This window comes from Elephas maximus, chromosome 2 (genome assembly GCF_024166365.1).
Source record: "Elephas maximus indicus isolate mEleMax1 chromosome 2, mEleMax1 primary haplotype, whole genome shotgun sequence".
Lineage (NCBI taxonomy): Eukaryota > Metazoa > Chordata > Mammalia > Proboscidea > Elephantidae > Elephas > Elephas maximus.
Window position 1 is genome coordinate 117883154 of NC_064820.1, and position 24330 is coordinate 117907483.

General features: G+C 40.8%; 2 protein-coding genes across 8 annotated transcripts in view; one reads left to right on the forward strand and one right to left on the reverse strand.

Moving 5' to 3' along the window:
- Nucleotides 1-546: 546 nt before the first annotated feature.
- Nucleotides 547-23619, reverse strand: LOC126066777 (translation initiation factor IF-2-like). Its single transcript, XM_049868147.1, has 4 exons — nt 23285-23619; nt 22769-22915; nt 8774-8921; nt 547-1351 (listed from the first exon to the last, which is right to left on the reverse strand). Exons 1-4 carry the CDS (start codon nt 23617-23619, stop codon nt 1145-1147), a joined length of 837 nt encoding a protein of 278 aa, XP_049724104.1. The 3' UTR covers nt 547-1144.
- Nucleotides 22862-24330, forward strand: part of FER (FER tyrosine kinase) — a 477482-nt gene continuing 476013 nt past the window's right edge. For all 7 annotated transcript variants that reach the window (XM_049857769.1, XM_049857753.1, XM_049857743.1 and 4 more), the window contains exon 1: nt 22862-23183. The gene's annotated coding sequence lies outside the window, so the exon portion shown is untranslated. The remainder of the gene's footprint in view (nt 23184-24330) is intronic.

Sequence of the window (24330 nt, forward strand, 5' to 3'; positions counted from 1 at the left end):
TCTACCTTTTCATCTAAAAGTTTTATAGTTTTTCACTTTACATTTAGGTCTATGATTCATTTTGACTTAATTTTTGTATATGGAGAGATGTATGGGTCATGGTTTATTTTTTTACATGTGGTTGCCTAATCATTCCACAGCTATTTGTTGAAAAGACTATCCTTTCTCCATGGTATTGTCTTTGCACCTTTGTCAATGATTAATTGAGCATATTTGCAAGGGTACATTTCTATACTCTGTTCTATTCATCTGTGTATCTATGCATAATCCATACCTCATTCTCTCCCTTCTTCTAGCTTTATAATAAATCTTGAAATCAGGTTGTAAAAGTCCTTCAGTTTTGTTCTTTTTATTGAAAACAAGGAACTCAATTTAAAAAATGGGCAAAAGCTTTAAACAGACACTTCACCAAAGAAGATACATGGATGGCAAATAAGCATGTGAAAAGATGCTTAAAATTATTAACTATTGTTGTTGTTAAGTGTTGTCAAGTCGATTTCAACTCATAGCAACCCTATGTGCAATAGAATGAAATAACTGCCCAGTCCTGCACCATCCTCACAATCATTGTTATGCTTGAGCCCACTGTTGCAGCCACTGTGTCAATCCATTTAATTGAAGGTCTGCCTCTTTTTCGCTGACTCTCTACTTTACCAAGCATGACATCCTTCTCCAGGGACTGATCCCTCCTGATAACAAGTCCAAAGTATGTGGGATGAAGTCTCACCACTCTTGCTTCTAGGAAGCATTCTGGCTGTACTTCTTCCAAGACAGATTTGTTTGTTCTTTTGGCAGTCCATGGTATATGCAATATTCTTCTCCAACATCATAATTCAAAGACATCAATTCTTTTTTGGTGTTCCTCATTCATTGTCCAGCTTTCGCATGCATATGAGACTATTGAAAACACAAGGGCTTGGGTCAGGCACACCTTAGTCCTCAAGGTGAAACCTTTGCTCTTTAACACTTTAAAGAGATCTTTTGTAGCAGATTTGCCCAATGCATTACATCATTTGATTTCTTGACTGCTGCTTCCATGAGTGTTGATTGTGAATCCAAATAAAATGAAATCCTTGACAACTTCAATCTTTTCTCAGTTTATCATGATGTTGCTTATTGATCCAGTTGTGAGGATTTTTGTTTTCTACACGTTGAGGTGTAATCCATATTGAAGGCTGCGGTCTTTGATCTTCATTAGTAAGTGCTTCAAGTCCTCTTCACTTTCAGCAAGCAAGGTTGTGTCATCTGTATAACGCAGGTTGTTAATGAGTCTTCCTCCAATCCTGTTGCCCCATTCTTCTTTGTACAGTCCAGCTTCTCGAATTATTTGCTCAGCATACATGTTGAATAACTATGGTGAAAGAATACAATCCTGATGCATGCCTTTCCTGACTTTAAACCACGCCATATTCCCTTGTTCTGTTCTAATGACTGCCTCTTGGTCTATGTACAGGTTCCTCCTGTGCACAATTAAGCATTCTGGAATTCCCACTCTTCCCAATGTTATCCATAATTTGTTCTTTATCATTAAGGAAATGCAAATTAAAACCACAAGGAGATACCACTATACACTGATCAGAGTGGCAAAGCAAACAAACATTCCTCACCAAATAATAATAATTATAAAACGAAACAAAGACACCTGACAATAACAAATGCCACTGAGAGTGAGGAGCAACTGGAACTCTAATACATGGCTAATGGGAATATAAAATGATGCAGCCACTTTGAGGAACATTTGGTAGTTTCTTATGAACATGGACTTATCATTGGGCTGAGCAAGCCTACTCCTAGGTATTTACCCTAGTGAATTCAAAGTTTATGCTTATACAATAAAACATGTATGAGGATATTTAGAACAACTTTATCCATAATCACCCAAAACTGGAAAAAACCCAGACGTCCCTCAACTGGGAAATGAATAAAAAGACAATGAAACACTACACTGAAACAAAACAGAAGAAACTATTAATACACACAATAACATGGATGAATCTCAAATGCATTATGCTGGTGAAAGAAGCCTGGCTCAAATGTTACATAAAATATGACTCCATTTATATAACATTTTGAAAGAGGAAAAATACTAGGAACTAGAACAGATTAGTGAGTGTAAGTGTTAAGACCACCGTTCATCTGTCAGTTTTTTGTACTATAGTGGCTTATGTGTTGCTGTGTTGTGGGAAGCTATGTCACTGGTATTTAAAATACCAACAGGGTCACTGTCTTAGGCTGAGTTCTCTAGGGAAGCAAAACCAATAAAGCATATAAGTATATATACAGAGAGAGAAATTTATATCAAGGAAATGGCTCATGTGATTGTAGAGGCTGGAACATTCCAAGTCCATGGGTCAAGATAGAGTCTTCTCCTGTTTCACATAGCTGCAGGGGCTGGCGAACCCAAGAAGGACAGGTCAGACAGCAGGGCTCTTGTTCAAATGCCGTGAGGATCAATGAATTCCAAGACTGGCAGGCAAGATGGCAGGTAAGCTACAAGCTCAAGTTCCAAGAACTGGAGTTCAGATGAACAGGAGCCAGCTGCAGGATTCAGAGCAAGCAAAAACCTACAAGTCTTGCCAGAAAGTCCACTTATTTATTTGACACAGGCCACACCCCCAAGGAAACTCCCTTTCGACTCATTGGCTACTCACGGCAGATCCCATTATGGAGGTGATCTCATTATATCAAATCTCATCATGGACATGATCATCATCATATGACTGCCAAACTACAGCATAACTACCAAATCATTGACAATCATGGCCAAGCCAAGTTGACACATAACTTTAACAATCACAGTCACCCATGTTCAAGAGGTTTCAGCAGACCTTCCAGACTAAGATGAGGAAGAAGGACCTGGTGATCTACTTCTAAAAAAACTGGCAAGTGAAAACCTTATGAGTAGCAGTGAAACATTGTCTGGTATAATGCTGCACTATGAGCCAGTCAGGTTGGAAGGCACTCAAACGATGACTGTGGAAGAGCTGCCTCCTCAAAGTAGAGCAGACCTTAATGATATGGATGGACTCAAGGTTTGAGATACCACTCAAAATGAGAAAAAAACAGCTGCAACCATCCATTAATTATCAAAATGTGGAATGTATGAAGTATGAATCAAGGAAAATTGGAAGTTGTAAAAAATGAAGTGGAATACATAAAGATCAATATCCTAGGCATTAGTGTACTGAAAGGGACTGGTATTGGCCATTTTGAATAAGACAATCATATGGTCTACTATGCCAGGAATGACAAATTGAAGATGAGTGATGTCCTACTCATCATCAAAAAGTACATTCAAGATCTATCCTGAAGTACAATGCCATCAGTAATAGGGTAATACCCATATGCCTACAAGGGAGACCAGTTAATACAACTATTATTTACATTTATGTACCAGCCAGTGATGCCAAAAGTGAAGAAATTGAAGATTTTTACCAACTTCTGCAGACTGAAATTGACCAAACATGCAATCAAGATGCATTGATAATTACTGGTGACTGGAACTTGAATGCTGGAAACAAAGAAGAACAATCAGTAGTTGGAAAATAAGAACTAAGTGATAGAACCAACTCTGCAGACTGCATGACAGAATTTTGTAAGACTAAGACTTACTCATTGCAAGTACCACTTCTCCAACAACAAAAACAGCAGTTATACACGTGGCCCTTGCCAGATGAAATAGACATGAATCGAGTTGACTACGTCTATGAAAAGAGATTATGGAGAAGCTCAATGTCATTAGTCAGAACAAGGCCAGGGGCTGACTGTGGAACAGACCATCGATTGCTCATATGCATATTCAAGCTGAAGTTGAAGAAAATTAGAACAAGTCAACAAGAGCCAAAGTATGTCTTTGAATATATCCCACCTGAACTTAGAGACCATCTCAAGAATAGATTTGACATATTGAACACTAATGACCAAAGACCAGATGAGTTGTGGAATGACATGAAGGACATTATACATGATGAAAGCAAAAGGTCATTAAAAAGACTGGAAAGAAAGAAGAAAATAAACTGGATGTCAGAAGAGACTCTGAAACTTGCTCTTGCACACAGAGTAGCTAAAGCAAATGGAAGAAATGATGTAGTAAATGAGCTGAACAGAAGGTTTCAAAGGGCAGCTTGAGAAGAAAAAGCATTAAAATGAAATGCGCGAGGACCTGGAGTTAGAACCAAAGGAGAACACACTCAGCATTTCTCAAGCAGAAAAAAACTGAAGAAAAAATTTAAGCCTTGAGATGTAGTATTAAAGGATTCCATAGCCATATAAGGGCTACCACGTGTCTGTTAGTTTGTCATACTATGGTGGCTTGTGTGTTGCTGTGATGCTGGAAGCTATGCCACTGGCATTCAAATACCATCAGGGTCACCCATGGTGGACAGGTTTTAGCTAAGCCTCCAGACTAAGAAAGAATGGGAAGAAGGACCTGGCAATCTCCTTCTGAGAAAAATTAGCGAGTGACAACCTTATGAATAGCAGTGGGACATTGGCTGATATAGTCCTGGAAGATGAGTCCCTCAGGTTGGAAGGCACTCAAAATACAACTGGACAAGAGCTGCCTCCTCAAAGTAAAGTTGACCTTAATGATGTGGGTGGAGTCAAGCTTTAGGGACCTTCATTTGCTGATGTGGCATAACCCAAAATAAGAAGAAACAGCTGTACATATCCATTAATAATTGGAATATGGGATGTAAGAAGTATGAATCTAGGAAAACTAGAAATCATCAAAAATGAAATGGAACTCATAAACAGCAGTACCTAGGCATTAGTGAGCTGAAAGAGACTGGTATTGGCCATTTTGAATAGGACAATCTTATGATCTACTACGCTGGGAATGACAAATTGAAGAGGAATGACACCATGTTCTTCGTCAAAAAGAATGTTTCAAGATCTATCCTGAAGTACAATACTGTCAGAGATAGGATAATATCCATACACCTACAAGGAAGAAAATATGACTATTATTCAAATTTATGCCCCAACCACTAAAGCCAAAGATGAAGAAATTGAAGATTTTACCAACTTCTGCAGTCTGAAATTGATCAAACATGCAATCAAGTTGCATTGATAATTACTTGTGATTGGAATGCAAAAGTTGTAAACAAAGAAGAATTGGTAGTTGCAAAATATGGTGCTGGTGGTAGAAACAACACTAGAGATCCTTTCACCATACTTATTCAATCTATATTCTGAGTAAATAATCTGAGACAACAGGACTACATGAAGAAGAACGAGGCATGAGAATTGGAGGAGGATTCACTAACAACCTGTGATATTCAGATGACACTACCTTGATTTCTGAAAGTGAAGAGGACTTGAAGCGCTTATTGATAAAGATCAATTATTGATGAAGAGCTTTCAGTATGGAATACACCTTAACAAAAAGAAAAGTCATCACAGCTGGACTAATAAGCAACATCATGGTAACCAAAGAAAAGATTGAAATTGTCAAGGATTTCATTTTACTTGGATCCACAATCAACGTTCATGGAAGCAACAGTCAAGAAATCAAATGATGTTTTGCATTGGGCAAATCTGCTGCAAAAGACCTCTTTTAAGTGTTAAAAAGCAAAGATGTCACTATGAGGACTAAGGTGTGCCTGACCCAGGCCAGGATATTTTCAATTGCCTCATATACATGGGAAAGCTGAACAATGAATAAGGAAGTACAAAGAAAAACTAATGCCTTTGAATTATGGCACTGATGAAGAATATTGAATATACCATGGACTGCAAGAAGAACAAACAAATCTCTCTTGGAAGAAGTACAGCCAGAATTCTCCTTAGAAGCAAGGATGGAGAGACTTCTCTCATTTAGTTTGGACATGTTATCAGGAGTACCAGTCCCTGAAGAAAAACATCATGCTTGGAAAAGTAGAGGGTCAGTGAAAAAGAGACAAGGAGATGAATTGACATAGCAGCTGCAACAATGGGCTCAAACATAGCTACAATTGTAAGGATGGCTCGGAACTCGGCAGTGTTTCCTTCTATTGTATGTAGGGTTGCTATTAGTTGGAACCAACTGGACAGCATGTAACAACCAACCACAGAGGGTTAAGAAAGAAGCACTAGTGAAACAGTGGTTAAGTGCTTGGCTGCTAACCTGAAGGTTGGTAGTTCTAACCCACCAGCTGGTCTGTGGGAGGAAGATGTGGCAGTCTGCTTTTGTAAAGCTTATTGCCTTGGAAACCCTGTGAGAAAGTTCTACTCTGTCTTATAGTGTCGCTATGAATTGGACTCGGTTGGACAGCAAATGGTGGTGGTGGTGGTAGGGGTTAACAAGGAGTCCTGGTGGGGAAATGGTTAAGTGCTTGGCTGCCGGTGGAAATGTGGATGTTCCGAATCCACCAGCCCCTCTGAGGGAGATAAGATCTGGTGATCGGCTCTAGTTCTATCCTGTCATATGACTCAGAATCCACTTGACAGTACACAAGGGCTTAAGAGTTGGGTTGACTACAGAGGAATGGCATGAGGGGATTTTGTGGGGGTGTTTGAACTGCTGTACATCTTGATAGCAGTGGTGGTTACATGATTATGCATTAGTCAAAACTCAAACACCAAAATGAATGAATTTCACTGTATATAAATTAAAAAAACAATTTAAAGTAAATGTGGAGGCATAAAGTATTCTTTTGCTGGAGGGGAGTGGGGAGAGGTAACTGTGTGGTAGGCGTTAAAGCTCGATAGTTAAATTGCTTATAGATTTGTCTAGAGCCCTGAAGCCAAGGTTAAGAAATTAGATTTATCCTCTAAGCTAAAGTATTTGAATGTAGGAACAGTAAAATGAAAATGATGGCCTGAGACATCACCACCAAACTTGGAACCAGGAAGATGGCAGAGACTGACCCCAAGATCATGACGGATTTCACCTCAGTGGTCCAGACACTGCTGCAACAAATGCAAGATAAATTTCAGACTATGTCTGACCAGATCATTGGAAGAATTGCTGACGTGAGTAGTTGCGTTGATGATCTAGAGAAAAATATTACAGACTTCATGACCCAGCTGGGGCGGGAAGAACTGGAAGGTGAAGACAAGATCCCTGCCACACAAAAGAGTTGAAGTTCGCTAATAATTTACACAGATTTGGAACACTGTTTTTACAAGCCAAGAGAAGGCTGAATGGCCTTTTGCACCTAACTAGTATGTGTAGATTGACTCGACGGCACTAGGTTGTTTAGGTTTTTAGTATGTGTAGACAGGTTTTATAAGTGTGCATTCTTACTGTAAATCATATAGTTCCTTTTCAGAGTTATCTTTTTCCCTCAGTTTCTTGAACATGGTAACTTCACATCTTGGACCTTGGTTGATTGTGCTATTAAATATTAAACACTAAAACTCTGGTGGTTCCTAAATAAAAATGTCAAAATTTTAGTGTATTTTTCATGAAGTCATTTTCTGCCATTCCTTTTGTAGTAGTTGCTATTTGATAAAAATTCCTGCATAACTTTTTTCTTAGACAAATAGTAAATCCTTCAATTATAACTAGACTTTGTGAAATAAGACATTGGTTGAGTTTGGGGTTCTTTTCTGAGCAGTAAGTGACTGTAGAACTAACACCAAATAGCGTGTTGGTGATACTTTTCAAATGCCAAAATGTTTATAAAAATTCTTTATTCAGAAATATCTGGCACTCCTATGTTGCCAAAACTCAGAATTGAACTGCGGCTCTATTTCTATTATAAGTGCTTGAGATCAGATGCTAAAGTTCATGAAAAGTAACTATTACCACTTTAGCATATTAGCGTATTAGAATTTTTAAATATGGGAAAGAACAGGATAGCCTAACATAGTGAGATGTTCATTTGTTAGAGTTTTGCATGAGATTCTAATACTTCGGTGGAATTCTATATTGTTCATCTATAATGGCTATCATGAAAAATCTGGCAGGATTTGAAAACTCAATTATTCTATCTTTTCTTTGAGCTACTGATTGGAAAAAGAAACATGAATTATCAACAGAAGAGGGCAAGAGATCATATTAAGTCCGGTTGCTTGGCTAGAAAGTGATGAATGACTTTGTAGTACCCTCAAGTTTTTACAAAATCTTTTTTGAACTTAAACTATTTCTTAGCTAAATTCTTGCAGAGTAGCAATGTTATTGATTATAGAAGACAGGGATAATAACTCTTGTCACTCAAAAATGCAATGTCAGGAGTGCTTTAGCCCAGAGGTCAATACTGACGACCGTGGTTGTCATAGCAAAGTAATTTTATATAACAAAATATTGAAAAATTTAATAAGTTGAGGAATATTATATTATGTTGCTTCATAGAGGGAAATCCTCAATGAACACACTATGGTTTTAGTTTCCTGTATCACTAGTCTTGGTTATCTGTATTACACATATATAAAAATATAAGAAATAATTTGTCCTATTATAAATTTTATGGGAAACACAATGGAGTAACATCCTTCGGTAACAAAGCAGAGTAACTGCTATTACTACCTGCTGCAAGCAGAAGCTGCTCTGAACAGCCCAGCCAGGAGTGCTGCAGGTTAGCCCCCTGAGCATCTAGCTCTAGACAGGCCAGGTTAAGCCTTTACGCAGGTGACTGTGAGCCTAGGAAATGGCAAATGGAAATTACATGTTTTTTATTGCTGTTGTAAGGTAGTCAGGACTTAGGTAGGAGGTGGCTTCTGTAAGTAAAAGGAGAAAGATTCCAAAGGCAGCCTGCCCTAACCAACAATTTGCTCTGAATAAAGGTGCCTGAGGCGTAGCAGTTAAAGTGCTCAGTTGCTAAGCAAAAGGTCAGCAGTTTGAACCCACCAGCCACTCTGATGGAGAAAGACTTGACAGTCTGCTTCTGTAAAGATTTACAGCCTTGGAAAACCCATGGGGCAGTTCTGCTCTGTCCTCTAGGGTAGCTATGAGTCGGAACAAACTGGAGAACAGTAGGTTGAAATCCTGTTCAAACCTCAAAAAAAGAAAAAAAAGAAAATGATGGTTAGGTGGCTTATTCCGTTGACAATGTACATAAAGAACCCTAGGGAGGTAGGCCGAGAAACCAATTAAGAGGTGATAAAGGCCTGCCCTCAGTGTAAATACCTTAATCTGAACAGGAATTTACAAACTAAAAACCGCTTTCTTTTACTCCATCTCCTGTAATCCTCATAAGAACCCCATGAGGTTAGAATTATTACCTGCAATTAGTAATGTAAAATGGAGGCTCAGAAAGGTTAAGAAATTGGTTTAAACCTACATTATGTAACTGTGTAGCTGAGACATGAAGCTTAGTGTTTGAATCTTTATTCACTTTTACATCATTTCCTTCCTAGCATTGATCACAATTTGCAGATGGTCTTTTTTTCTCTCTCTTATTTATTGTCTGTATCTCCCACTTGGCTTTTTCATGAAGCTTGTCCGGCGATTCCCTGTTGTATTCTCAGAGCCTCTTACAGTGCTTGGGACATAACTGGTGTTCAACAAATCTTTGTTGAATGAGTAACTGCCCAAATTAAAGAGCAAAGATACAGCACTATATCTAGCAGAATTCTTTTTAACATACATGCTCTTTATAGTGATATGGAAAGGTATTCCTTATCCTGTTCTCTTAAACCCAGTGCCGCCGAGTTGATTCCTGTTCTCTTAGTAGTTCTCAAACCTGGCTGTGCTGCAGACTTGCCTACAGAGAATTATTTTATTTTCCTCAATGCAATAACAAGTGAGATGACATTACAAGGATTATAACATAAAGGGGTAGCCCAAGCCCCAACCCATAACCATATTTGAACTCTACTCTCAGCACTGGTATTTATCTTTTTTACCATGAAGCATGCTTACAATACCCTTTCTAGCTTTTTAAATTTTAGAAATTATCTGTTGACTTCTGTCTTAGGCTGGGTTCTCTAGAGAAGCAAAACCAGCAAGGCATATAAATGTTTATATAAAGAGATTTATATCAAAGAAGCGGCTCACAAGGTTGTAGAGGTTAGAACATCCCAAATCCATAAGTCAGGCTGGAGGCTTCTCCTGATTCATGGAGCTTCAGGGGCTAGTGAACCCGAGATCGGCTGGTCAGTGAGCAGGGCTCTTGCTCACAGGCTGTGAAGACCAACGAATCCCAAGGTTGGCAGGCAAGATGGCAGGTAAGCTGATAGCTCAAGTACCCAGAGCCAGAAGTCAGATGAACAGGAGACAGCTGCAGGATCCAGAGCAGGCAAAAGCCCTTGAGCCTTGCCAAAATGCCCACTTATATTTGATGCAGGCCACACACTCAAGGAAACTCCCTTTCAACTGACTGGCTACTCACAGCAGATCCCATCATGGAGGTTATCACATTACATCAAATCTCATCATGGAAGTGATCACATCATTCGACTTCCAAATCACTGAGAATCGTGGCCCAGCCAAGTTGACACATAACATTAACCATTACAACTTCCTATTACAGAAGAAAAGGGTATCTCATATTACTTCCCCTTAGAGCCTCCCTCGCCCCATTCCTACAAAAAGAAGCCTTGGTGGTGCAGTGGTTAAGCACTCAGCTGCTAACCAAAAAGTCAGGGGTTCAAACCCACCAGCCCCTCCAAGGAAGAAAGATGTAGTGATCTGCACCCGTAAAGATTACTGCCTTGGAAATCCTATGAGGCTGTTCTACTCTGTCTTACAGGGTTGTTATGAGTCAGAATTGACTTGATAGCACACAACAAAAATTCCTACCATGTAGATAATATTATAATTTTTGGTCAAATCAATATTCAGTGCTTAGATTAGGATGATTCTGTAATTATTTTTAAAATAGCAGAATCATGTATTATGATTGCATTTTTTAAATGTAGTTTTTTGTCTTTTTTTTTTTTTACAAACTTTGTTTTTCCTGTGGTTGTAATCATTGCTTCCCTTTCCATTCACTTTGTCTTTTACATGCCGACCCCTAAGTCATCTTTAAATTGTCAGAATCCTAATACATCTCTCTGTGTTACCAAATACACAAAGTAACTTATTTATCCCATTACTTTTTTCTTGGAGACATCAGTTGTGTAGACTTCCATTCTCTTGCCTCAGTCTGTATGGATTGCTTTTTAGGCCTGTCATACAGCTGTTATCCTGAAAATTTCCTTAATCTTCATTCTGAGTATTCCCTTTTCCTTTTTCCAGTATTAAGGCCATATCTCCATCTCTCTTATTTTTATTCCCTTTTTTGGGTATATTTGGTGGAAGGTTCCCTTATGCACTCTCCTGAGAAAAGCTTCTATAGGAAGAAAACATTTTGAGATCTTATGTCTGATGTAAAAACCTAAATGCGCAAAGAAACACCAATATTAATGTAGCAGAATATATTTATTGCGAGTACATATGATTCAAACTGGGCAGTGTCAATCCAAAGGTATTGGGAAGGCCTTCTAAAGAGGGGACAGTAAAAGTAGGTTATAAGAATGGGATCCTGGCAGGGTAGTCTCCTGCGGATCACTGTAAATTCCATCCATGTTGGGTTCTCAGAGAATGTGCAGGGCTTAAGGGTCAGTCAGTGCAACAGTCATTAATGACATGCCATATATCCTAAAACTGAGCTTCCAGTCAGATCCTGGAGTTCATTCCTCTGGAAACTGGCTGCATACAGATAATCTCAAAAAAAAAAAAAAAAAAACCAATGCCTAAGGCAAAACGATCTAAGCTGTTTAGGAGGCTATTATTTTACTTGAAGGTGACTTTAGGAAAACAGTTCCTTAAAGGCTCAAAGTTCACAAGGACTCCAAAAGGCAAATGACCTGAATGGGTCACCCCAACTCCATGGACCCAGAAATCTGGATTCCAGGAGAATTAAAATGGTTCCTCATTGAAAACAGTTTCATTCTACTTTTACACTTGTTTGACTGGTTGGCTTTATAGAGAATTCTATATTGTAAATAATCTCCCCACTACGTGTCTGTCAGTTAACATGATTATTATTCAAATTTATGCACCAACTACAAATGCCATAGATTAGGAAATCGAAGATTTTTACCAACTTTTGTAGTCTGAAATTGATCAAATGTGCGATCAAGATGCATTGATAATTACAGGTGATTGGAATGCGAAAGTTGGAAACAAAGACAAAGGATCAATAGCTGGAAAACACCGCTTTGGTGACAGAAACAATGCTAGCAATCACATGATAGAATTTTGCAAGATCAATGTTAGGGATTGTATTGTGTCCCTCCAAAACACATATCAACTTGGCTAGGCTATGATTTACCAAATGGTTGTCCACCATTTTGTGAACTGATGTAATTTTCCTATGTGTTGTAAATCCTAATCTCTGCCTGTGGTTAATGAGGCAAAACTAGGCTATGTCTAAGAGAATTAGGGTGGGATGCAACACCCTTACTCAGGTCACAGTCCTGATCCCATGTAAGGGGAGTTTCCCTGGGAGTGGCCTGCATCACCTATTTTTTTAATTAAATTGTTCTTTAGGTGAAAGTTTATAGATCAAGTTAATTTCTCATAAAAAACTTAAACATATATTATGTGACACTAGTTGCAATCCATATAATGTGACAGCACACTCCCCCTTCCTACCCCAGGTTTCCTGTGTCCATTCAACCAGCTCCTATCCCCTTCTGCCTTCTCATCCCACCTTGGGACAGGAGCTGCCCATTTAGTCTGGTGTATTTATTAGAACTAAGAGGCACACCCTTCATAAGTATTATTTTATGTTTTATAATCCAGTCTAATCTTTGTCTGAAGAGTTGGCTTCGGGAATGGTTTTAGTTCTGTGTTAACAGAGAGTCCAGGGGTGATGTCTTCTAGAGTTCCTCCAGTCTCATTCAGACCATTAAGTCTGGTCTTTTTATGTAAATTTGAGTTCTGCACCACACTATTCTCCTGCTCCATCAGGGACTCTCTGTTGTGTTTCCTGTCAGGGCAGTCATTGATGGCAGCTGGGCACCATCTAGTTCTTCTGGTTTCAGTCTGATGGAGTATCTGGTTTATGTGGCCCTTTTGTCTCTTGGGCTAATATTTTCCTTGTGTCTTTGGTATTTTTCATTATCCTTTGCTGTAAGTGGATTGGGACCAATTGGTGCATCTTAGATGGCCTCTCACAAGCTTTTAAGATCCCAGATGCCACTCACCAATGTGGGATGCAGAACATTTTCTAAATAAACTTTGTTATGCCAATTGACCTAGATGTCCCCTGAAACCATGGTCCCCAGCCCCTGCAACTCTGACCCTCCAAGTGTTTGATTGTGTTCAGGAAATTTCTTAGCTTTTGGTTTAGTCCAGTTGTGCTGACTTCCTCTGTATTGTGTGTTGTTGTCTTTCCCCTCACCTAAGATGATTCTTGTCTACTACCTAGTTAGTGAATTCCCCTCATCCTCCCTCCCCTCCCTCATAACCATCAAAGAATGTTTTCTTCTGTGTTTAAGCCTTTTCTTGAGTTCTTATAATAGTGGTCTCATAAAATATTTGTCCTTTTGCAACTTACTAATTTCATTCAGCATAATGTTTTCCAGATTCATCCATGTTGTGAGATGTTTTGTGGATTCCTCATTGTTCTTTATTGTTGTGTAGTATTCCATTGTGTGTATATACCATCTGCATCACATTTTATCTTGCAAGGGATAAAAGGGCAGAGAAGGAAGCAGAAAGATAGGGACCTCATTACCACCAAGCCAGAAGAGCTGGAAGCAGAGTGTGTTCTTTGGATCTAAGGTCCCTGCACTGACAATCTCCTAGACCAGCGAAAGACTCATGACAAAGACCTTCCCCCAGAGGCCACAGAGAGAGCTGGTGCCCTCAATTTGGAATTCTAGCCATCTAGACTGTGAGAAAATAAATTCCTGTTTGTTAAAGCCATCCACTGGTGGTATTTCTGCTATAGAGCTGGTGCCCTGAATTCAGACTTCGAGCTACCTACAGTGTGAGAGAATAAATTTCTGTTTGTCAAAGCCATCCACTTGTGGTATTTCTGCTATAGAAGCACTAGATATCTAAGACAAACAATGACTTATTCATTGCAAATACTTTTTTTTCAATAACATAATGACAACTGTATACAAGGACCTCACCAAATAGAAAACACAGAAATCAAATCGACTACATCTGTGGAAAGAGACAATGGAAACGCTCAATATCATCAGTCAGAACAAGGCCGGGGCTGACTGCAGAACAGACCATCAATTGCTTACATGCAAATTCAAGTTGAAGCTAAAGAAAATTAGAGCCAAAATACAACCTTGAGTATATTCCACCTAAATTTGGAGACCATCTCAAAAACAGATTTGACACATTGAACACTAGTGACTGAAGACTACACAAGTTGTGGGGTGACATCAAGGACATCATACATGAAGAAAGCAAGACATCATTAAAAAGACAGGAAAGAAAGAAAAGACCAAAACGGATGTCAGAAGAGACTTGGAAACTTGCTCTTGAACTTAGAGTAGCTAAAGCAAATGGAAAAAATGATGAGGTAAAAGAGCTGAACAGATTTCAAAGGGTGGCTCAAGAAGACAAAGTAAAGTGTTATAATGAAATGTGTAAGAACCTGGAGTTAGAAAACCAAAAGGGAAGAACATGCTCAGCATTTCTCAAGCTGAAAGAACTGAAGAAAAAATTTAAGCCTCGAGTTGTAATACTGAAGGGTTCTATGGGCAAAATATTGAACGACACCCGTTACCCCTTGCCGTCCAGTTGATTCCGACTCCTACTGAACCTATAGGGCCCAGTAAAACTGCCCCACAGAGTTTCCAAGGAGCACCTGATAGATTTGAACTGCTGACCTTTTGGTTAGCAGCCATAGCTCTTAACCACTGCGCCACCAGGGTTTACTTGAATGACACAGGAAACATCAAAAGAAAATGAAAGATACAGAATCACCATACCAAAAAGAATTGGTTGATGCTCAACCATTTCAGGAGGTAACATATGATCAAGAACTCATGGTACAGAGGGAAGAATTCCAGGCTGCACTGAAAGTACTGGCATAAAACAAGGCTCCAGAAATTGACCAACTGAGACATATCAACAAACGGATGCAGTGCTGGAAGTGCTCACTCATCTACGCCAAGAAATTTTGAAGACAGCTACCTGGCCAACCAATTGGAAGAGATCCATATTTGTTCCCATTCCAAAGCAAGATGATTCAATAGAATGCAGAAATTATCAAACAATATCATTAATATCACATGGAAGTAAAATTTTGCTGAAGATATTCAAAACCGGTTGTATCAATTCATCTATGGGGAACTGCCAGAAATTCAAGCTGGATTCAGAAGAGGATGTGGAATGAGGGATGTCATTGCTGATGTCAGGTCGATCTTGCTTGAAAGCAGGGAGTACCAGAAAGATGTTTGTTTACCTTTGTTTTACTGACTAAACAAAGGCATTCGACTGTGTGGATCATAACAAACTATCGATAACATTGCAAAAGAATTGGAATTCCAGAACACTTAACTGTGCTCCTGTGAAAACTGTACATAGGCCAATAGGTGGTCGTTTGAACAGGACAAGGGAACACTGCGTGGTTTAAAGTCAGTAACGGTGTGCATCAGGGTTGTATCTTTTCACCATACTTATTTAACCTGTATGCTGAGCAAATAATCCAAGAAGCTGAACTATATGAAGAATGGGGCATGAGCGTTGGAGGAAGACTCATTAACAACCTTTGTTATGCAGATGACACAACTTTGCTTGCTGAAACTGAAGAGGGCTTGAAGCACTTACTAATGAAGATCAAAGACCGCAGCCTGCAGTATGGATCACAACTCAACATAAAGAAAGCGAAAATCCTCACAACTGGACCAATAAGCAACATCATGATAAATGGAGAAAAGGTTGAAGTTGTCAAGGATTTCATTTTACTTGGATCCACAATCAACAGCCATGGAAGCAGCAGTCAAGAAATCAAACGACGCATTGCATTGGGCAAATCTGCTACCAGACTTCTTTAAAGTGTTGAAAAGCAAAGACGTCACCTTGAGGACTGAGGTGTGCCTGACCCACGCAATATTTTCAATCACTATATATGCATGAAAATGCCAGACAATGAATAAGAAGACCAAGGAAGAATTGATGCTTTTGAATTACGGTGTTGGAGAAGAATATTGAATGTGTAGTATCATGGACTGCCAGAAGAAGGAACAAATCTTTCCTGGAAGAAGTACAGCCATAGTGCTCCTTGGAAGCCGGAATGGCGAGACTTCATCTCACGTACTTGGGAAATACTATTAGAAGGGACCAGTCCCTGGAGGTCACCATGTCTGGTACGGCAGAGGGTCAGTGAAAAAGAGGAAGACCCTCAAGGAGATGGACAGACACAGTGGCTGCGATAATGGGCTCAAGCATAATAACAATTGTCAGGATGGCTCGGGACTTGGCAGTGTTTTGTTCTGTTGTACATAGGGTCACTGTGGAACCAACTAGATGGCACCTAACAACAACTAATCTCTTTTTGAAATTCAAAGATATTGTTCCATTTTATTCTAGATTCCCACGTAATTGTTGAAAAGTCCAATGCCATTTCCCACGCTTAGTTTTCATCTTCTGTCTGTGATCCTTTTGCTATTCTGCCTAAAACATTTTGAAAAATTTCTTTACCTTTGTTTTTCTGACATTTCATGATTATGTGCCTTTATGTAAGTTCTTTTCATTCATTTTGCAAGTACTTTTCAATCTGGAAACTCAGGTCCTTCAGTTCTGGAAAAGTGTCCTTTACACTCAAAAAAATTCTACACTTCTTCCCACCCATCTTCTTTTCTCTTTCTGGAACTCCTACAGGTTAGATATTTGATCTCCAGTCCTCCTTTCTTAAAAAATCTTTTCTCTCCTACTTTTCAACTCGTTTTGTCTTTTTGCCGTTTTGAGACTTCTCAAATTCATTTTTTCCATCCTGCTATTGATTTTTTTTATTGAATTCAAAAATATTTTTAATGCCAAAAGCCCATTTTTTCTCTGAATATTTCTTTTAAAAAATAACATCCTGTTTTCATTCATAGATGCAATATCTTCTTTTCCTTCACTGAGGATATTGCTCATAATTCTTTTGATATTTTCTTTGCTTTGGCTTTGCCCTGCTCCTCAATATTATTTTGTTTGGTGTCTCATTTTCATGACTGTGGGTTTCCTCAAAAGTGATCCCCAGTTATCTATCATATTTAAGTGTGAGGGAACCCTACCTGTGTGCCTGGAACTTGTAGACAGAGAGCTCTCATTTTGATGTGATTTGGCAGGTGATCTGCCTGTTTTATTAAAAGAGTCTTCCCAGCACCCATAAAAGTAATTTTCTTTGGGGTGGTCAATTTCTCTAGCAAGGAATCCTTCAATATCCTCTTCGGATATGAACCTGGAAACTGGAATTATGGGGGCTGAGTGGGAAAGGAAGTCTCATATTCAGTATGCAGATTTTCACTTATTCCACCGATATGCGTAAGGCACCTCACCCCATACTCAGCTGTCACGATGTCCTCAAGACCAGAGCTTCTCTAGTTGAACCTCTCCAGGGAGTAAGTCTTATCGTCTCTGGATTGGGGTTGGGCAGTGTTCTGCCTGGCTGCTTGGCTGGTGTCTATTTACTCCTTATACAGACTTTCAACCAGTCTGATTATTTTCAGCCTTTCTCTCCACCCATGTTCTTGTAGATCCCTGGGCCCTAGATTCCTGATGATCTGGATTTATGTTTATGCAGCACGAAGCAGTTTGTGGAGAGACCAAAGTGTCTGTGTTCAACCCACTGTTGACCAGATTCACTTGTTTCGTTCCAAATATACAGGTTTTCTGAACTCTTCCCAATACTTCCGAGTCAGAATCTGAGAGGCCAATCTGAGAGTCTTAGTTTGAAAAGGTTTTCAGGTGATTCTGATGATGCTAGTCTATTAACCCACACTAACCATGACTTTCATTAACACACACTTGACAGTTATCTTTGAAGGCACAATGAACTAGGTAGAACTAGGGGAATGAGGGAAAGGACGGGTTAACTCTGAGAAACGGATGCCTTAAAAAGGGACAGGCCTTGAGTGATCCAGGGATATTTTGGAGAGGGTATGTCTTAACTGGGTGTGTTGGTGATAGTATTGTTCCATGCAGTGTAGGTCAGGGAAGCAGGAGACCCAACATTGGAGTGCTAGGAAGTAGGCCAACCTTTGGCTGGGAGTGATGTTTGTGAGATGGTGTTCATGAATTTGGCATCTAGACTGAAGGAAGAATAGTTTTCTTCCTCTAACTCCACCATTTCTTCTCTTCTTTCCTCCCCTTATTTTCCTTATACAGATTTATAAAATAAAGGAAGCCTATAGCCATTTTTTGAAATTTGGAAAGCTAATAAAAAAGTCCTAAAGAAAATTTCATTCAAACATGACCTCTGGTAACAGTATTCATTGATAGTAATTTTCAAAATCAATTTAATCCACTGAAAACAGTGTAGCATATATATATATAGATAAGCCTTCCATATTGTATATCTCATCATCATCTCCATTTTAGGATTGGTATGTGCAACTAGTTAGGTATGAGCTGTGGATCAGAGAGAGCAGAGTCACAAAGCAAGGAGGTTAGCAGAAAGAAGGAAAAGAGAAGGGGCCCAGATTCAGAAAAACAGGGAGGGATATTATGAGGACAGATGATACCCAACCAAAATTCATCTTGAAGCATGTAAGAAACTTTTAAATAGGAAAATAGGAGACATCGTAAGAGGGATGGGTGGTACTAACCAACAAAAGTTAAAAACTTTCAATCAGTTTTTATTACATCTACATTATTATATTCATTTGTCCAAGTAAATAAGGTTATTAGAAAAGATAAAAATTGGCATTTGGGAAAATAAGGACTTATTTGTTTATTGCAAGAAAAAAAAATTTTTTTTTTTTAGTTTTTTTTTTTTTATATACCTAGGTAGTACTGTGACATTTCAAAGCCACGGTACTACCTGGTATAGATCTAAATCTTAATGATAGAAGACAGATTGCTTAAATGCTATGCTAACAATTCCAACTGAGATTCATGTCCCTCCAGGCCCTGTGGAGATGCTTAGTATTTTATGAGGCCCATGGATCACCTAGACAGGAATTATTTTCTTTCATTCTTCCATATTCTCCCTATATTTACAGATATAAGGGGTTGCACAGTTTATCTGAAATTAGGAGAAACAAAGTGCTGTTAAATGTGGTGCAGTTCAGAGTGATACAACAGGGAAAAAATTAAAGTGAATTTGCTATGATTTTTTTTTTTCAGTTTCAAAAATGCACCATAGATTCTCCCCACATGCATTTCTTTCAAATGTATTCATTTAAAATTACATTTCCTAGTACAACACATTGTACAAAGTAGTTTCTTGAGTGAATTGGTAAGAACTGAGTAATAGCCGAAGAACTGGAAAGATGCTTATTCTCTTCAGAGATCTGAGTTCCTTAAAAAACACACAGGGTGTATATGGCTATGGATTGAGTTGTGTATCCCCAAAATATATGTTGTAAATCCTGTACCTGTGGTTATAATCTCATTTGGGAATGGGTTTTCTTTATGTTAATGAGGCAGTATTAGTGTAGGGTGTGTCTTCAGTCAATCTCTTTTGAGATATAAAAGAGCAGCGGATTCAGCAAGCAAGCAAGCACAAAAGGAGGGGAAGATGCATGCTGCATGACTGCCAAGGAATCTAGGAATAGAAACCGAAAAGAGACAAGGACCCTTCTCCAGATCCACAGAAAGAAAGCCTTCCCCTTGACCTAGCAACCTAAATTCGGACTTCTAGCCTCCTAAACTGTGAGAAAATAAACCTGTTGGTTAAAGCAACCCACTTCTGGTATTTCTGTTACAGCAGTACTAAGACATATTAAACAGCTCTATCTTCACTATTATATCTTTATTCCTATTCAAAGCTACTTTCTGCAAATATGTAATAATTCACCAACCACATCTTTCTAGATTCCCTTTGTGTAAGGATAAGGAAAAAGTCTAGGGTTCTTGGGAAAGGCAAGCCTTGATGAAGTTGTGGCATAGTGGTTAAGTGCTATGGCTGCCAATCAAAAGTTCGGCAGTTAGAATCCACCAGGTGCTCCTTGGAAACTCTATGGGACAGTTCTGCTCTGTCTTATAGGGTCACTATGAGTCGGAATTAACTTGATGGCAGCAGGTTTGGCTGGGAGAAGTCGAATTTTGGCTTTACCTATTTAATTCACAAATATTCATTCATTTCATTCATATTAACATACCATATACCACCACTCTTAATGTTCACAGGAAACAAATTTCTATTTTAAGGGGTTTAATACATATGGTATATAGACAGGGAACTGCCAGAAATTCAGGCCGGTTTCAGAAGAGGACATGGAACCAGGGATATCATTGCTGATGTCGGATGGATCCTGGCTGAAAGCAGAGAATACCAGAAGGATGTTTACCTGTATTTATTGACTATGCAAAGGCATTCGATTGTGTGGATCATAACAAACTGAGGATAATATTGCGAAGAATTGGAATTCCAGAACTCTTAATTGTGCTCATGAGGAACCTTTACATAGATCAAGAGGCAGTTGTTCGGACAAACAAGGGGATTCTGATTGGTTTAAAGTCAGGGAAGGTGTGCATCAGGGTTGTATTCTTTCACCATGCCTATTCAATCTGTATGCTGAGCAGATAATCTGAGAAGCTGGACCATATGAAGAAGAATGGGGCACCAGGATTGGAGGAAGACTCATTAACAAGCTGCGTTATGCAGATGACACAACCTTGCTTGCTGAAAGTGAAGAGGACTCGAAGGACTTACTAATGAAGATCACAGACCACAGCCTTCAGTATGGATTGCACCTCAACATAAAGAAAACAAAAATCCTCACAACTGGACCAATGAGCAACAACACGATAAACGGAGAAAAGACTGAAGTTGTCATGGATTTCATTTTACTTGGATCCACAATCAACAGCCATGGAAGCAGCAGTTAAGAAATCAAAAGACACATTGCATTGGGTAAATCTGCTGCAGAGGACCTGTTTAAAGTGTTGAAGAACAAAGATGTCACCTTGAAGACTAAGGTGCGCCTGACCCAAGCCATGGTATTTTCAATCACATCATATGCTTGTGAAAGCTGGACAATGAATAAGGAAGATCAAAGAAGAACTGACACCTTTGAATTGTGGTGTTGGCAAAGAATATTGAATATACCATGGACTGCCAAAAGAATGAACAAATCTGTCTTAGAAGAAGCACAAACACAATGCTCCTTAAGAGCAAGGATGGCGAGACTGAGCCTTACATACTTCGGACATTTTGTCAGGAGGGATCAGTCCCTGAAGGACATTATGCTTGGCAGCGTACAGGGTCAGTGGAAAAGAGGAAGACCCTCAATGAGGTGGATTGACACAGTGGCTGCAACAATGAGCTCAAGCATAACAACCATGGCAAGGATGGCTCAGGACCGGGCAGTGTTTCGTTCTGTTGTTCATAGGGTTGCTATGAATTGGAACAGACTCGACGGCACCCAAAAACAATACGTATGGCTTAGGTTGTGCAGTTAACAGCCACTACAAAATATAGGCCAAATACTAACTTTATTATAATTTCTGTTTCTATTGAAATTTATTAGTGGTTCAGGGATAAGATACCCCTAATGTGAGATCATTTTAGAGAACTATTTAAAAACCAAAAAGTAATCATTTTAAGTTCATAGTCTCAATATTTTGGGTTCTTTGATTTTAAAACAGTAGACAAGAAAAGTCCAACTTAAAATTTATGTACGTCTTTCTATGTCTAGGGCTGTTCAGATGGTAAAATAAATAACCCTATTTAGAAAAAATATTTACCACTCTTCTTTGGTTCCTAGTAACTCAAGTTTTTCAGCGGAAGTGTGGAGATGGGATTGACATTAGACTGCTGCAGGAAAAGAATGTGGTTCAACCCAACTCACAGGATACAACGCCTAAAAAAGCCTGCTACAATAGAGGAGAGTCACACCCCCAATAGTGACTACCACCTATCATACTTTTACAGATCACCCGGTTATCTTCGTTTAGTTCACATTACTCATTTCCCACCTAATTCTTTCAGTGAAGGCTACTTCAGAAATAACTCTCACTGGAAGAGAAAACCAGTTTGGGTCCTTCAGGCATTCTAGATTCTTGAAGAGGCCATTCACAGGACCTGCTGTAGGCTTTTTAACGGCATCCATCACAATTCCAGATTTGAAAAATCTAGTATTTTTTAGACACAGTCCTAGGCACTGGGAATACAGAAATGGTTCCTCTTAAAGGACTCAAGAATCCATTACCAAACTAAACCCGTTGCCCTCAAGTCGATTCGGACTCACAGCGACCCTATAGGACAAAGTAGAACTGCCCCATATGGTTTGGAAGGAGCGGCTGGTGGATTTTAACCGCCGACCTTTTGCTTAGCAGCCAAACGCCTAGCCGCTGCGCCACCACGGCCCCGAAGAATCTACTGGAGACGCGGGAAACCATCCTATAGCAATCAACGTTATAAAACCGAAGCAAGTAAAATACTGGAAAGTATAGGAAAAAGTGACTGATTCTGAGGATGAAAGTGCGTATCTGGACTAGCGGGTCTGCGGCCCCAAACAGCTTCCCTTCCCAGGTTCGCCCAACACCCTGCGGGCACACTTAACATTTTAATCAGGCCTCCGCCCCCACCGTCCGAATTCCTTTCCGGTCGCGGACCCGCCGGGTACTCCCTTCCAGGAGGCCCAGCTTATCACCCCCAGCCCGGCCACTTTCCGGCTGCGGCCAGGCGAGCCTCCCGAAGTTTCCTGTGACGCCGCCGTCAGTCTCCAGACTCATCCCACCCTCACTCCCACCCTGGCAGCTCAGGACACAGTCTAGAGAGAAGCAGGTTACCGAGGCAGACAGAACAGCTCGAGCAGGCGGACCTCGGGACCCCACCCGGACCCGGGAGCGGGCCCAGAAGGCGGCGGCCGCGACTCCACGCCTCCCCTCACCGCGCCCGCTGCCCCCGGCTTTGCGCGAGCCCACCCGGCCCGGCGCCTGAGTCCCGCCCCCTCCGCAGTTCAGGCCAATCGGCCGCGCCCCGCCTCCTGGGAGGTGGTGAGGAGGGGGTGTGAGGGCCGGGCGTCAGCGCCCGCCTTCCACCTGCATCCATTGGCTGCGGCCTCTAGGGTGCCCGGAGACCGGAGTGCAGTGGGATTGGCCGCAGAGGCTCGTGACAGCGGCGCTTATTGGCTGCGGCGGCCACCGTGACGCGGGGTGGCGACTGTCTCCCCTGTCTGAGGGGCTCCTGCTTGTCAGGTTCTAGGTAGGTGCATTTCGCGCCGCCAGCGGCAGGCGCTGTTGCGCGGGGTAATTCTTGGGGAGGGGGTAAGAGAAGGGAGGGCAAGCCAAGAGCCGGGGCAATACCTCCCGCCCGCAGGGGGGCGACTAGGAATCGGCCCCGGCGGCGGCGACGGCGCGGAGGACTCTTCTCTGCCCTCAGCCACCCCCACTCCCGCCTCAGCCTGCGGGGTCGCCCGCCCATCCTCCCGCCAGCGGCGGAACATTCCTGGTTGGGATTTGGGCCGGGCTGCACACCCGGCCCCTCGAGGCCCGCCCCTCCCACCAACCCGGGACCCGGAGGCTGAGGGGGCGGGTGCCGGCGCTAACGGGTGGTGGCGGGTGGGGTGGCCCCTCCCCGCGGCGGGATTGGGGTGCTGCGGCATGTGGGGTAGTGTTGGAGCGCTGTGGGCACCGCCCATCACGCCTGTACCACCTTTACTGTGCGCGCTCCTCTCCCCGGCACCGCCCTCCATTTGGGGCGGACACCCTCGACTGCGAGGTGTTCTGTTAATCCCTTCCCAGCTCTGGGGCCTTGCAGTCTCCGTGACCCCTCTTTAGTATTCAGCCATGCTCCTCCCATGTGCCAAGTTCATCTCCCACTTTTATTCCCTCCTCCCTCCTGTCTTGGCCATTGGTGTTCCCCGTGGTTCCAGATAAGAGACTCATATGTGTGAAGCTAGTACAGTGGGGGTCTCGGGTGAAGGGGCAATTTCTGCTCCGTTCTCTCTGCCATTCGGGACTGGGGAGGTGTTTCGAGGCTTTGAGTCAATTTCTGGCTTCAAGTCTCCCTTAGGATCAACTCTCTGAAACATGCTAATTGGGCTGGTGTTGGTAGGGTCAGGGTACTTCATTCACAAAGGGATTTACTGTTAGGTGGTTGCTTTTTTACTTTGTACATTTGTCAATTTCGTATTTAGTGCTCAGCAATACAAAATTAATAATTCGTTAAGGCTGGTAACTTCATTTTCGTGTTTTATACCTTAATGGTTAAAGTGAAGTTTTAATCTTTTTTATTAAGAATCTGCGTATAGCGATTTTACGTTTTGACATAAACTGCGCTAAAGATGAAGTACTATTTTCCCTTCCTCCAAATAGTTTAAGATAGTTTCTCTAATGGAGTCACCATATAT